At 47.9% G+C, this 16,238-nt stretch overlaps 1 protein-coding gene across 5 annotated transcripts in view; it reads left to right on the top strand.

Annotated features, from left to right (window-relative positions):
- Nucleotides 1-16,238, top strand: part of LOC125989892 (MAM domain-containing glycosylphosphatidylinositol anchor protein 2) — an 83,355-nt gene that overhangs the window by 26,057 nt on the left and 41,060 nt on the right. For all 5 annotated transcript variants that reach the window (XR_011085921.1, XM_068649133.1, XM_068649134.1 and 2 more), the window contains 2 exons: nucleotides 7,119-7,258; nucleotides 10,793-10,967. Coding sequence is in view for 4 of the 5 variants with exons in the window: in XM_068649133.1 (XP_068505234.1) it covers nucleotides 7,119-7,258; nucleotides 10,793-10,967 (315 nt within the window). In the remaining variant the exon portion in view is untranslated. The remainder of the gene's footprint in view (nucleotides 1-7,118; nucleotides 7,259-10,792; nucleotides 10,968-16,238) is intronic.

Raw genomic sequence — 16,238 nt, 5'->3', positions numbered from 1 at the left:
GAGGAGTTGTTGATGGTGACGGTCAGAGAACTGTTGATTTGGGCAATTTTGTTGTTAAAGCTGACAAGGAAGGAGTTATAAAGGGCGGGTGAGGAGGGTGGCTTGGTGGCCGGTGGCTGGAGCAATTTGTTGACGATGGAGAACATTATGCGGGGGTTCCGGTTGGTGTTATTAATGAGAGATGAGAAGTAAGCAGATTTGGCAGCAAGAAGAGCATCACGATAGGAGGAGATGTGTTGTTTAATGGTTTCAGCATGAATGGTGAGCCGGGTTCTTTTGTAGAGGTGTTCGAGTTGACGGCCAGTTTGTTTCGTGGAGCGGAGTTGCGGGGTGTACCAAGGGGCAGAGTTAGTGAATGTAACAGAGGAAGTTTTCCAGGGTGCTATGGAGTCAAGGGAGTCAGAAAGGATGTTGTTGAGCATGGTGGCAAGGTCATCAGGGGAGGAAGAAGTGGGGCCGGAGGGAAGGGCAGAGGATAAGAGCTGGCAAAGCGTGTTCGGGTTTACAGTCTTGATGTTGCGGTAGGAGATGGTGCGCTTTGTGGAATTATGAGGCCAGGGTAGAGGGGCGGAGAAGAGGATGCAGAGATGATCAGACAGTGGAAAGGTGAGAGGACGGGGGTTAGATGTGAGTGGAAAGGAGGAGCATACTACATCCAGGGTGTGGCCTTTGGTGTGGGTGGGGAAGTTGATGTGCTGGGTGAGATGAAAGCAGTCCAGAAGGGAGATGAAGTCAGACGTCAGTGGAGCAGTTGGCTGGTCGATGTGGATATTGAAGTCACTGATGAGCAGGAGGCGATAGGAGACAATGGTGAGGAGTTCAGAGAGTTCAGAAAGAAAAGACGGATGTGACTTTGGGGGGCGGTAGATAAGTCAAAGTCAAAGTCAAAGTCAAAGTCAGCTTTATTGTCAATTTCTCCACATGCCAAAGACACACAAAGAAACCGAAATTACGTTCCCCCCTATCCCACGGTGACAAGACATGGCCCACAATAGACAATCAAGTAAACAAGTAAACAACAACGTGCTGAATAAATAATGAATAAATAACACAACAAATAAATAAATAAGAGGACCAAAAAAGGAGCAAGTGAGCGTACAGCAGACAGTCCAGAAAATAGCGCAACAGTGCCGCACGCTACGCAGAAGGGGGTAGCGAGTTCAGGGTCCTAACAGCCTGAAGAAAGAAGCTGTTGGCGAGTCTGGTGGTGCGGGAGCGCAGGCTCCTGTACCTCTTCCCAGAGGGCAGAAGGTCAAACAAAGAGTGAGCCGGGTGACTCACATCACTCGCAATCGAGGTTGCCTTGCGGGCGAGATGGGAGGTGTAAATGTCCTTCAGGGAGGGGAGCGAAGCACCAATAATCTTACCAGCCGTATTCACTATGCGCTGCAGGGCCTTCAAGTTCTCTTCAGTGCATTTACCACCCCAGACAGCGATGCAACTGGTGAGGACGCTCTCAATGGTGCCACGGTAGAATGTAGACAGGACTGCCTGAGGAGCACATACACGCCTGAGCTTCCGCAGGAAGTACAGGCGGCGCTGAGCTTTCTTTGCCAGTGACGAGGTGTTTGCGGACCAGGAGAGGTCCTCACTTATGTGCACCCCCAGGAACTTGGTGCAGCTCACCCTCTCCACCACCGTCGATGATCAGCGGCAGGTGTTTTGTGTGACCCTTCCGGAAGTCAACAACGATTTCCTTGGTCTTGTTTACGTTCAGCAGGAGGTTGTTGTCCCTGCACCACGTGTTCAGAAGGTCAACTTCCGACCTGTACCGAGTCTCGTCGCCCTTCGTGATGAGACCCACCAGAGTCGTGTCGTCAGCAAACTTCACTATGCGGTTGTCGCTGTAGGTCGCAGTGCAGTCATGCGTCAGCAGGGTGAAGAGCAATGGACTGAGCACGCAGCCCTGGGGGGCCCCCGGGCTCAGCGTGATGCTGGCGGAGATTTTGTCGCCAACACGCACCACCTGAGGCCTCTGACAGAGGAAGTCCAGTAACCAGTTGCAGAGGGAGGTACTGAGGCCCAGCTCGTTGAGTTTGCAGATGAGTCGCTGCGGCACAATGGTGTTGAAGGCAGAGCTGAAGTCCACAAACAGCAACCTCACATATGAGTCCTTTCTCTCCAGGTGGGTGAGGGCCGAGTGGAGGGCAGAGCAGATGGCATCCTCAGAGGACCGTTTGGCACGGTACGCAAACTGGAAAGGGTCAATGGTGGGGGGGAGAACGGATTTGATGTGCTCCATGACAAGCCGCTCAAAGCACTTCATGATGATGGGCGTCAGTGCCACGGGGCGGTAGGCATTGAAGCAGGACGGTGCAGGTTTCTTCGGCACAGGAACGATGGTGGCAGCCTTGAAACGCGAGGGGACGATGGCCTGCTGCAGGGAAACGTTAAAGATGTCCGTGAAGACACCCGACAGCTCCCCAGCGCAGTCCTTCAACGCTCGACCCGGGATGTTGTCAGGGCCCGCCGCCTTACGGGTGTCAATAGCGGCAAGCGCCCTCCTCACTCCGTTGGCAGAGAGGCGCAGGGGCTGCTCGTGTGGGGGGGGGGAGTGGTCTTCAGCGGGCAAGTGCTGTTCCGGGCGTCGAAGTGAGCAAAGAAGCGATTAAGATCGTTCAGCAGACGGACGTCGCCCTCACAGCTCCTCGGCGTGGGCTTGTAGTCCGTGACGGTCTGAATGCCCTGCCAAAGGCTACGTGCGTCCTTTCTGTCCTTGAAGTGGGTGGAGACCTTGCACGAGAACGCCTTTTTCACTTCTTTGATGCCCCGGGACAGGTCGGCCCTCGCTGTCCTCAAGCCAGCCTCATCCCCCGCTCTGAAAGCCTTGTCCCTGGCCCTCAGCAGTCTGAGGACAGCCCCTGTCAGCCACAGCTTTCAGTTTGCGCGAGTGACGACGGATTTTGAGCAAGTCACATCATCGATGCACTTCGTGATGTAAGAGTCCGTATACTCCTCTATGTCCGTCCGATCGTTGTAGGTGGCCGCCTGCTTAAACAAGTCCCAGTCAGTGGTGTCGAAGCAGTCACGAAGTGCATCGGAGGCACCCTCAGGCCACACCCGAACCCGCCTCCGAACCGGCCTGGATGCCTTTACCAATTGTCTGTATGCGGGCAAAAGCAAAACGGTGAGATGGTCAGAAAGCCCAAGATGGGGGAGGGGGGTGGCCTTGAAAGCTCCCTTATGCGCAGAGTAGACTAGGTCCAGGAAGCTGTCTCCACGTGTCGGAAAAGTAACATGCTGGTGAAGCCTTGGGAAAACAGACTTCAGGTTGGCATGATTAAAATCTCCAGCGAAGATGATGAAACCGTCAGGGTGCGCCGTCTGCTGTTCACTGACAGCCTGGTACAGTTCACCAAGCGCCGCGATCCTGTCGCCTTCGATGTTGGAAGGTGGGATGTATACCACGACTACCAGAATCGCGGTAAATTCCCTCGGCAGGTAAAAAGGACGGCACTTGATGATCACAAACTCCGCAAGTGGCGACCAGTGCTTACATACCACCACAGAGTCCCGGCACCATTCTTCTCGGATGTAGACGCATATTCCACCTCCTCGCGACTTTCCCCCTCGTACAATGGCACGGTCCGCCCGATAGCACGCTAGCCGCTCCAGATGCACGGCAGAGTCCTAAATGTTGTCAGTCAACCAGGTCTCGGTGAACACGAGCACACAGCAGTTCCACACCATCCGGTTCGTAGACCTCAGCAGGCGAACGTAATCCATTTTGTTGTCCAGCGATCGAACATTCGCCAGAGAAATGGAAGGCACCACCGGTCGGTCTGGGTTGGCCGCCAGCCTGGCCCGAACGCCTCCGCGCTTGCCCCTCTTCTTCCTCCTCGCACACCGTTTCCGACGGCTCCCAACCGGGGGAGGAATAGCGGGCGAGGTCGGCGACGTTTCAGGACATAGCAGTCCAAGCGCCTTTAATGTCGCCGCTTCAAAGTCCAGAACAGCAGTAGTGGAGTTGGGGAGGGAAAAAGCGGGATATTCAAAGGATGAAATAGATGGGAGGTTCAGGTCCAATTCAGTGATGTGTAGGGACTGCTTGTGGAGGACAGCAATACCACCTCCTCCGACCCAGAGAGGCGGGGTTTGGCAATGTAGCTGTAGTTGGACGGAGTGGCTTGGTTGAGAGAAAAAAAGTCCAGGGGCTGTTGCCATGTTTCACAGAGGAGGAGCAGATCCAAGTTATTGTCCAAAAGTAGTTCAAAAATAACTGGTGATTTGTTGGAGAGGGAGCGACAGTTCAGCAGCGCGAGGGAAATGGATGAAGGAGCGGGGCTGGGGGAGCGGAGATTGTTGAGGTTGACAGTACGGGAGGTGGGGGTGATGGGGGACGCGAGGTAGTCCAGAAAGAAGGGATGGGTGAGCCATAAGGGAAATGTCTGTTAAAAGATAGTCCAGAGCCACGGTGGATGTAGCGGCGACGGCGGAGGATCCCAGCCTTGTTGGCAGCTGAGGCAGCAGCGTCAGGGAGACGTTGATTATTGTTGAGATGTTGAAGATCAGCAGCAGTGTAGACAATTGTGCGAGAAGTTGGTGGAATGGAAGCCCGGAGTAATAGAAGTGATAGTTCATGGAGGAGATGAGACGTGACAGCAGCTGGGAATAATCCAGATATAATGCTAGAAGTGGCTAGCAGCTGGTTAGCTAGAAGTTGATGGGCAGTGAAATGCATGGAAGCAGGAGTGGACCAAGTTGTGATGTTGGTGGAGTGGCTGGTGATGTTGGTCAATCCCGACTGTACCCGTGCAAACGGCAAGCCCCAGTGCGTCATGGCGGCACACAGCCGAACCACGACCGGCGAGCTCGCAGCGAGCGGGTGCTCCCCCCGAGGACGCCGGCCGAGCGGCCAGAAAGTTGGATTGAGGCTGTTTGCCGAACCAAGAGCGAGCAGCTACAGGATTAGAGCCGGGAGGTAAGCGGGTCCAGTGGTGGGTTGACTAGCTGGCTAGCGTAGCTCGTAATCAGAGGGAGCGGGAACAGAGAGGTGCAAGCGGAGCTTCCAGAGATACACAGTGGGCAGGTGAAAAGGCAAAAATTAGAAGGAAAAACAAAGAGAAAACGGGCACACTTAAAACGGGAAACACAAAACAGATAGGGGACAAACAAATAGCGGTCACGGTTCGGGATGGAAGCGGCAGTCAACAATCCAGACGCCAGCGTTGCTCTAACCCGGAAGTTCTGTCATCCCTTTCAAAAAATGTTGAAAGTTTGTTTTTTTTAGGTGATGGCTTTTGGTGAGGGGTCTTCAACCTGCGGCTCCAGAGCCACATCTAGCTCGTTCAACCTTCTGCTATAACTCTTGTGACTTTGAGAAGTATTTCATTCAAATTGAAATTGCTAAAAAAAAAATAGACATGCAGTGTTCTCTTCACTTTCTTTTTTTTTTTTTTTTTTTTTTTGCTCTTTGGTGGTTTGGATTAGGACTTTGGTTCTTGTTTATTTGCTCAGTAAAATTAGCACAGCTAGCACAACAGGGGGAGGTGTCCTAATTGGTCCAGCAAAATGATATCCATGGCTAAAACACCTGCAATAACAGTGATTTTGTTTTCTTTCTAACAAGCCAGTGTCGCCTCTTTATCTCAATTTATGCAAGTGACCTCATGTGAATCTGTTTTTCTGTTGTGTGCACTTTGCGTTTGTGTGTGCCGCTAAAGGCTTTTTGGTGTTAAAGGAAGTGAGTGGGAGTGACGCTACGACCCAAAATAGACACGATTATGTAAATGAGTCCACATACACAGAGTCAAACCCGCATGTTAGCTGCCATTTGTAACAATGCTATTAAATGGCAGACACTTAATGGCAAAATAACAAGCCACTATTTTACGTCTTACTGTGTTCAAGGCGGCGCTTTAGCCTGCCTTACAGTTCTGAGGTTGGCGGTTTGAATCCAGGCTCTGGTTTATTGTTGCACGTTGCTCAAGTGTGTTTTCTGTGCGAACACGCTTGGAAACAACGCTTAATGACGTCGATTTGTTTCACTGCTATGATCTTGGGTGCAAGAAGAGCCTCTCTCCGCTGTGCAAGCATATCTGCGACTGCGAGCGCATTATTGCGGCCATTATGTGAGCTTAAGCGAGCCGCTGTAAGCTTGTTTGTGCGTAAAGAATATGATGCATGTGTGTGTGTTTGTGTGCGCAGTTTAGGATCATTAATTATGGGTGTTTCCCCTTCCTTCTCCTGCAGGACCCATATAGCGTGCAGCGCAGATTCAAGCTCATTGGACTAAATGGCATTAGTACTTTGCTGGACTGCAGCCCTGGGGTCTTGTTACCAAGCCTCTTGAATTAAGTGGCAGCCTCGCATGAAGCTCCCTCACCGCAAGTCCTTATCGCGCCCGCTAGATACCGACAACCCCCAAGCCGCCCCACCCCCCGTTGGGACCCAGCACTCGGGTATCACAAGGCAGAGAACTTGGTAGAGAAGGGCACAGGATCATGTTGTTGTGTGAAAAGCCCATTGAGTGGAGTCAAACACGACTGCGTCCTCAAATAGACGCCGCGTTCCAATTTATCACCAGGTGCATTGTTCACTTAGATAAGAGCCTCACCTTGATGTTGCACGTGAGTAGCGACTTAAACCATCGCCTCTGTTTCATTCTGAATTCCATGCTGAAAGTGAATGCCGGCTGCATTGTCCACTCACCTTAAACATGGATTATGTTCGTAGCCTGTGGAATGTAAAACTATTTCAAAGTACAAAGAAGTGTCTTGTAACAAAGCTAAAGAGACTCATATATAAAACATCACCCGGAAATGAAGAATGATTTGACAAAGGCCTCGCCCCATCTTGAATCAACATTCCTCTTTATTTATGCATGTCATTAAAGTGCATTCATATTGCATTCATATGTCAACAAGCTCTGAGGGGGTGTAACAGCGTGATTCCTTTCCTGCTGTAGAAAGCGACTGGAAACGTTTAATTAAACATTTTTTAATTAGGAATTTGCATTTCCTGATTGGAAGGTGTGCTATTTTCTATTTTTAATAAGCTTTCCTTGGGCTAAATATGAATACAAAAGGTCAGCCAATGAAATATTTGACCCCAGGACCGGCTAATATACAACTTGGCAACTCTGAGGTCAGGAGCTAATCTTCTCTTTGTCTCCACAGCGCCCCCTACTGTCCGCATCATCCACTCAGGGCACGCCTGCAACGTTGAAGAGGAGCGTCACACGGAACGCGTCTACACCATCCGCGAGGGCGAGACTTTGGAGCTCACCTGCCTGGTGACGGGACATCCTCGACCGCAGGTGAGCCGCCACAGCAAAAAGCTCAGCTCATTCGTATGTTGCATATATCACTCACCCTTGAGCGTGAAGTATCACTGCGTATTGTTGTTGTTTTTTTAGTCGGGGAGTAGCAGTGGCAGCCAATCAGCTCTTTGCGACTTAAATGCCAGCTAACTTAGTCCATTTAGGGACAAATGTCAGCCGTCATTACGTTTACAAATGTTGGCAGGGCGTACACACGATAACCTTTTAAGCACTCGTCCGACGTTGCTTCCAATTTGCTCGCCGGCACGCCCCGCCTCCCGCACGAACCGTGCTGTAAATCTGCACAGCGGCAACCTCATTTGCATTCATTTACATAAACACCCCCCACCACCACCACCACCCGTTTGATCGATAGCCGGCATCCATTCCCCAGCATAGGGAATATTGATTGTTAAGATTCTGTTAGGAAAAAAAGGTTAGGCTTCTTTGTAATTGCTGGTTGGCCAGATTGGTACGAATGTGGATTTTCTTTCTTGACTGTTGGTCTGATAAACAAAAACTTTTGGTCATATTGATGATTTGAGCACTGAAGAAAGACTTCATGAAAAGGCAATGCAATTGCTCGTTGCCTCTTGCACAATCACTCTACCGTAGTCAGGCAAAAGGGTAAACATCTTCATCAGTCATCTATGATTCGGACTGTTCACACCGGATGACTTTTGCTCTTTGGCCGCCACGATCGTTGAAAGAGTCGGCGATGATGAAGCCATCTGCCCTCGTCTCCTCTGGCCTGGCCTCCATCCATTATGTCCACAGGGCTCTGTTTGACTACCAGCCTCGTACAGCCTGCCACCACACAGTGCAAACACTTTCCCTCCCCCTCCCTTCCCGCTTCTGTTTCAATTATTCTCCGGCCAGATTCAACTCACGGTGCCACGGGTCAGCAAGTACAAATAGACCGACCTCTGGCCTCTAAAAATTTCATTTGAGCCAGACTTGTCGGCGTATGTGATCCGTTTCACGAAGTCCCGGAGATGATCGGCCTTCGGCGCCGGTGTCAACAGATGCTCCTTTATTTGAAGACGGTTGAATCGTTCTTATTTGCACGCTTTGCCTTGTAAGCATTCTCAAAGGAGCCACACTTTACCCTCAACCTTCAGTTCAACCCGCAATTAAACGCCTTGGCATTCAAACATGGAAGATAACTACGGCTGGCATTCATCCTCGGTAACCTTCCCTCAATAGATGTTTCTTTTTGGCGCTCAACCCGGTCTCCCTTTCTCTCTCTGTTCAAACGCAGTCTGTTTTGTGTATAGATGTTGCTCGTCGGCACTCAACCCGGTCCGTTTCATCCGCGGTTGATTCAACTCTGTACCCGACCTCGGCCAAAGATATTTCTTTTTGTTACTCTTCTCCCAGTCTGTTTTATTTCAGGCGTTTCTTTTCAGCGCTCTGCTTTTACCTGTTTTCCCGTACTCGACTCAATTCAATGATTCTTTTTAGTAGTCTTGGTCATTTTCATCCGCAATTTTTGGAAATATTTTTAGTCAGCGTGGCTTTTTTGATTCAACGAATTTTCTCTTTGGATCTTTGTAACAGGTTGCACCACTCACTCCACATTTTCCGCACTTCAGCCATCATGTGTTTCATTTTCCTCCCGACAAGTAGGGCATGTTGTGATATCAACATCTCGGTGCCGCAAAGGGTCAGCCGTTAATATAGACCTGTCGTCCCTGCACTCAGGCTCTGTAATTTGCAGCCTCCCTCCCACCTGATCGCTTGATTGTGATGCTCGGCCACGGTGCGGTGAGTGGCACGGACCACCGTGGGCGCCTAAAAGGAAACACGGCGAGCAATTAGGAAAACGTGGCGCGGATGGGAGAAGGGAAGTGTTGCGGCAGGAATTATGGGCGATCCGCCGACGCGTGCCGCAGCATGCCACGCTGGCATAAGAGCAGACACCGGCCGCATTTCAATTAGCTCTCGCCGCGGCATCGCAGCATGCGCGGCCTAAGCTACTGCTAAGACTAATCTGAACGGGCTTGCGCTTTCCTCGTAAGCAAATGTTGATCCTCCTTTTACAATGTCTGAATTAAGTCATCCCGGCGTTATTATTAATATAGATACTTTTTCAAGCCGTGGTTGTCTGTGGTCTGGAGACTTGGCTTTCTATTAAATATATCATGAATAGCTTGTTGAAATGGACTCTAAAAGTTTGTTTTAAAAGCACACAAAATATGTCAAATGTGGGCGTGCAAAAATAGCAAAAAGAAATAATAAAGCGATTCTCTGCTTTGAATCCACCAGCGACTTGAGAGTCAAAAGTGTTTGTGAGAGGGTCAAACTGTTCTCAGCAGGCATCCTTCGAGTCTCCCCTTCCACATAGTTGTAGGTGCTCCCATGACCAAAAGAAAAAAAAAGAATCAAAATAGCTTTAGGCCAAGAGAACTTCACAATTGGGAGAATTCTGCTGAGATCAACACAAGCCGACTTCCTTCCGTATTAAAGATCATTCCTGCTTGCGCGAAAGTGGCATGAAAATTCCTAAAAACTTGCAATTTATGCTGGCAAGTTCAACTTTTGCTGAACTCATGATGTTTCGAACACTTAGCATCGATCATTTGCTGAGTTTGTGCTTTTTTTTTCTTCCCCAACTGCGTGGACTGCTTTTCTTTTTCATCAATTTGAATCAGGCCAAGAGAAGTATTCTCTCTTCAGGGTGCTCATTTAGAACCTTTTTATTTTTAATGGTCGCAGATCCGCTTAAACGTTGCTGTGGGACACGTAAAGTGTGGCGAGAACAGCAGTTTTCAGAAAATGATATTGTGGTGTGCACAGGGAAGTCGGACTTTTCATCCGTGTGCTAGACTCGATACCAACGTTAACCTTCGATAAACTTCACAGCCTGCCATTATCATGTCGCCTCGAGCTACATAGCTAGAATCTGGTCGACTACATTATCAAGTTTGTGGCCACCAAACAGAGTGGCTCCCAGTCCATGTCTACCTCAGGGTGGTGCTGTCAAGATCCAAAACAGCAGCAGCAGCAATTTCCCCAGGTAGCAGCAAATCCCTGCATGCAGCGATATCCATCTGATGCTATCTGCGTGGATGCTATCAGTATGTGGAGATGATGCAATGAGGAAGGATTGGATTCTAATTTGCAGACAGCCAGACAGGCCGGAGATGTCAGATGTGAAGCTCTCCGAGCAAAGCTAATCCATCTGCGGCTTACTTAGGATGAGGCATTGATGCCGGCCGTCTCCGACCCAGCGCGCCTGCCCCTTGGGCCGTCGTTGTCACACTAACCTGTTCACGCTGCATGCTTTAATGAGGACAAGGGAGGGCCTTGATGGAGAGTCTATTACAAGCCAGTGTTAGGTGGGAGCGGGGGGGATATTGCTATTTCACCTTTCATTACACAGCCACGCTACGGGCTAATGGGGTGAAATGCTGAGAGAGCTACGGCCAGGTTCAAAACTTCAAGTTAGGTCAATTATATTCCATAACACCAAATCTGAATAATTCAGCTTGAAACATTCCCATTTCCTAAATTGTTTTGTGTTTGCAGATCCGATGGACCAAGACCGCCGGCAGCGTCTCGGACCGCTTCCAGGATTCCAGCGTCTTCAATGAGACGCTGCACATTGGCAAGATCTTGAGGACGCAGGGTGGCCGCTACTACTGCAAGGCGGAGAACGGCCTTGGCTCACCCGCCATCAAATCTATCCGGGTGGATGTCTACTGTGAGTAAGACCTTAGCGCCCTGAAAAAAAAAAGCTGTTTGTGGCCTTTGAAAATTACTCAGCATCGCAGCTGGCAGCTTGTAACGTTTTACTATAACCTCGCAAAAAAGTGTGGGCTGCCGTTGTTCTGCAGAATGCTCTGCTAAAAGCCATCGTTTTTTTCCATCGATTTCCTCGGCTTCAAGTAGTTATGGGATTTTTTTTTTTTGCCAATTCCAAGCTAGTAAGCGAGTAAAAGATGTCAACAGGTGCAGTAGCGGTTTGGATTCGATGGTCTTAAAAGTCAACTTTTGCTACGCAGGTCTGTTTCGGGAATAGAGAAGACTGAGAAGGCCTTTCACTTCCATCCCCCTTTCAGCTCACTGGCAGTTTGAGGTCGCTCTAGAGACGAGTAAATACAAAGTAGAAAAGCCTTAATTGCATTCCCGACAGAGCACTGGCAGATTAATGCAACATACACCATAATGGAATAAGTCGGCATGTTGGAAAAGGAATTTACTCGACGTGCAAAACGCAGCATGAATAAATGAAAGACATACAGTAGGGAATGGAAATGCACGGTGTCAAGTCAAGTCAAATGTGCGCTGACAGTTTTTGGTTGTCATCTGAAAATACATTTATACTTTATGAGGTCAATTCAATATGTGGCCCCTGTACACGCGTGTACTTCATCCACTCAGAAGTACAACCACTTCTCCCGAGCAACATTGTTTTTTGCTCCCCCGGGGGATAACTCTAATTGATGGGCCTCGGCAGCACGTGCTATTTTTAGCCTCATTGCGTGTACATTTGTTTATTTTATTTTTTTTAATTAGCGCTAAAACTGCAGTTTTGTAGGTAGACCTCCCAACAACAATTTGATACACCAGCATCACATGGTACAATTTTTTTATGGCATGTGGACAAAATTTGACGACTCGACATTAAAACCCGAAACTCGGATTAACGCTCCAAACTCCTGCGCGACCATTTTTGCTTCCCCGAAAATAATATAGTGGAGACATTCTATGACATGTTCATTTTAAGTTGAATCCCAGAGTGATCTTTTCAAATATTTGAAGAGTTTGCCACCCCGCCCCACCTTAGAATCCTCGCTTTTGGTTTTGGCATAATCGCTCCGAAATTTTATTCATATATGCGGCTATTATTAGATCAAAGGCAGCTTCATAAAGGCGTGACTCCCCATCAATAGAATCAAAGGACATTTGGACGGCGAGATGGATGGCAAATAGAGGCGCGATGACACGGGAAGCCATCATTTACGTTGATAACCCGAGCCGGTGGCCCACGGGAGCCCATGATTGCTCCGCCGCCAACTCCGCGCTAACACATTTAGTCCAACAGCGCATTTTCTACCTGCTGACACTTCTGTTGTTGGCGCTCCGTGGGGGATGGTCCTGAGCAAAGTTAATAAAACAAACCGGCCCCAACTCTTAAAACAAATCGATCCAGAGCTTATGGCACTCTTGTTTTTTTTTCCCCTCCTTTTCCTACCAGGGGCTTGTTTCGCCCGTTTTCCTTTAATTTTGTCTGGCGTGCATTTTGCCGCAGTGGCTAATGTTTTGCTGATTGAAGAGGGCTTAAGAGTTGTGCAGACCCAGCGAGCTCATTTCAGGCTCAGAGAGCTCATTGACCACTATAGCTAAAAGAGATTTGTGGCGGCCTACGTGACTCCCCGACGGGGATTCGGTCAAAAATCAAACACTAAAGGACAGAGGGATGGTTCTGGAAGTTACTTTTGTCGGTGTGTTTAATCCACTTGATCTGTTTTATTGGCAGCGAGGGCTCGGAGAGGTTAGCGCACGGCGGCTAAGTCGCGGCTGTCATATTTAGCGCAATGCCGCACAATTCCGACGTCTTAGTGGAAAACAATGTACAGGCAAAGCGCTTTGTTTAGTCAAACAGAACTAATCCAAATGAGGAATGAATATGCTCAGTGCACACGAGCTTAGTACTCAGGGGTTCTTAAACTGATGGTTTAGTCTGGTGAAGTTTTCTTGGCTTAACGCACAGTTTACATTTTTTATAATTTGTGAGTTTATACGAGTGTGTGATGTGAGGGTTGATTCCAAGGCCAAGGCCATTTTAAAGGGAATGACACAAACAGATTCACAGTGAATGAAATTTTAACAGTAGCAAGCATAGTTTATTTTTTAACAACACGTCAAGTGATTCATTTCATATTTTGTTTTTGTTGAAGTGAATGTGAAGGACGAAAAGTTGACGATCCATCAACGTCGTCTTTTGAAACTGTTGACTTTTGTCATCACGCCCAAAAAAGAACCAAAACAAATATTGGTCGGCTTTTTATCTATGAACCACCAAGTCAAGATCATTATTATCTTTTTGGGTGACAGCAGCATTCATCTTATCCTCGTGGCAAAATAAAAGTACCAAAACAAAAATGATCACCTGTTAAACTTCTCATAAGACCTAATCCATTTTATTAGTATTGGTTTTCATTTGTACTCACAGACTCGAAGAATCCAAAATATCGGCTGCCTGTCTTCAAAAAGACACACACACTCACACTCACACAGACACACACGCACGCACACACACACCAGGCCAAATAAAAGGAGTGTGTCCACTGGCGTGTGTTTGCCTTCCATTAGTGGAGTTTACGGAGGAGCTCACCAAAGATGTTTATTCAGGCGTCGCTTTATCCACTTTCAACGCTACAACTTCCTCTGAAGCTTGTCCCCCGTTTACTACGCGTGTGTGTACTGCATTCGAGAGTTTGAGCATGTGGGCGGAATATGACAGTGACTTGCCATCAAATATTCAAACTTTGATTATAATTCAAGTTTTAAAATTCTACCCCCAAACTCAGTTTCACTTAGCTGGACCGTACGGATTTTTTTTTTTTTTTTTTTGCAGACACTATCCCGTTCAAATTTTCAAACCTGTTGCAGGAATCAACATTTTTGACAGTCCTGCCAAGCCGCACCTTCAGAGTCTCCTGATTTATGCAGACAACGATGCTTGCAAAGTGTCTCTTAAGTGCTTTCGGATGTAAATGAGGGCAGCGTGATAAATGCGACGGCGTCCAGGAGTGATCGGAGCCTCATCGGGATGCGATTGCGCAATGGATCGCTGCATTGCACGTACATTATGGAAATGTTTGCTTAATGGAGGTAACGGCGCTTCACAACTGCCCATTAGTCTCTCGAAGACTTATCAGAGGATTGTCTCGACCTCACCTCCTCTTTTATAATTGACTGTGTTTGTGTCCGATATGCTAATGAGATTAACTCCCTCATTTGAATTTTTTTTTTTCCTTTGGGTTTTTGCCCTTCGTTTGTTCTATTCGCATTTTGTTTGGCCTGAAATGACTCCAAAATACTTTCTGGTTGTTGCTACAGCATGCACTAGATTTGCCAGCATTTTCAATCGAATGCTACTAAAATATGGACATGAGACCTTAGCTGTATCTCTGGGTTTGTTTACTTGCATTGTGTCACATATGCTTTGTGTTGCTGCCATTGTGTTTTCTTGCGTGGATGCATTAGAGAGGAGATCAGGGGAGACAGATGCAAAACCGAGTGGATGAACACAAGATTCATTACGCCCAACACACACACGCGCACATGCACACACACACACACACACATACACACACAAACGCACACACACACACACACACACACATGCATTTGTGTAGCAGGTGAGGGCCTAATTATTCCCTCATCTCCTTCAATGGGAGGAAGAGAGGTTGACAAAGTCTGTTCACACACACATATAAACCTACGCTCACACAGTATTTCTTCATGGATAGCAAATATGTACCCCCCAACAAAAAAAAAAAAATCAGTCTGGATAAGGCTTCAGCAGCATTTGCTTGATAAATAATTACAAGCTAGTCATGCTCACTATACTGCATCGTAACTTCATTGCAAGTGAAGCAGTAATACTCATCCGTGTCGTTCCGAGCCATAAAGTCCGGACCAATTAAAAGCGCATAAAAACCTTGCCGCCTTTTGTTGGTCAACATAATCTATTTGATTATGCACCCTAATGGAATAAAAGCACATTTAGTGGACGGTCGCGAGGCTGACTGGTGATGTGCAGAATGGTGCTTAAAGTGGAGCAAATACTGCTTTGTTTGTAAAATGCTGCATTTGCACTTGTAATTGTAAATGTACTTAATTGAGGCAGGAATTTACTGTATGTGAAGGAGGCGTTCATTTTTATTGGTTAGGTACTTACCGCCATATTTTGAGATCCCGCCCATTACTCCTCGGAGAGCCCCGTCGTTCATGCGGACTGTTACAAAACACATCCATCCGCAAGCGGGAGGAGTCGGTGATTGCCCAAATAGAGGTCAGCGTTGGCGAGATGGAAAATTACCTGCTTGGATTCATGTCTTCCATCAGCATGCCAGAGGAAGTTATAGATCACTAATAGTGCTCATTAGCCTTTCGACCAGCATGGTCGTAATGCATTCGAGCCCCACACACACACGCACACACACACACGCACACACATGCACACGCACGCACACACACGCACACAGGTGGTCGCTGTATCACATTTCTGATTACAGCCATATGATTCTCTAAGCACCAGTCTGTCCGATGCCATCTTTTGTCATCTTTAGTCGGTCTCCGGTGCGCCTGAGCACGTCGTCTAGACGTATTCATTAAAGAGTAGCCGAATGGACCGTTGAGCAGAGGGCACTCTTGCGTTAGCTTCCTATTTACAGTATCTGCAAAAGTGTTTTGCTTGCACTGGTGCCAGAGGTTCAAGTCCGTCACCGTTTATTGGATCAGTCCGACTGTGAATTGAAACTTTTTTACGATAGTCAGCGACATACTCGACTGCATCTTTTTGAACATACCGCCATATTTTGTCGATTATCGCCGTATTATGATATTGACCCATCTGTAGCGGAATGCTTACGATTGACAGAGTCCGATTTGTGTTCTTTATTCCAATCCATCTAAGCGGATAAGACGAGAGACACAAGGATATCAAAGCTGAAGAAAAAGGGGGGGGGGAATATTGTATGAGAAGAACACCCAAGAGGTTCCAAAGGAAGAAGTAGAAAAAGGTTTCCTGTTGGCGTGGTGCTTTATGTGCCAGTGTACACCGTACTTGAAAGGGATTTTTGATGTGATAATGAAGCGCCTTTCCTGAGTCCTTCATCCCAACCTGTCTGTCTATTTGTCCAACAAATGTCTTCGTAGGCCCGTTAAGGAAAAAAACGTGCTATCCCGAAATGAAATTTTTTTTCTTCATAGGTACGTGAGTACCATTAAAAGCGACACG

Source organism: Syngnathus scovelli, chromosome 20 (assembly GCF_024217435.2).
Source record: "Syngnathus scovelli strain Florida chromosome 20, RoL_Ssco_1.2, whole genome shotgun sequence".
In the NCBI taxonomy this organism is placed as follows: Eukaryota; Metazoa; Chordata; class Actinopteri; order Syngnathiformes; family Syngnathidae; genus Syngnathus; species Syngnathus scovelli.
The sequence above is the reverse complement of the archived record's forward strand: the minus strand, read 5'-3'. Positions and strand labels throughout refer to the sequence as shown.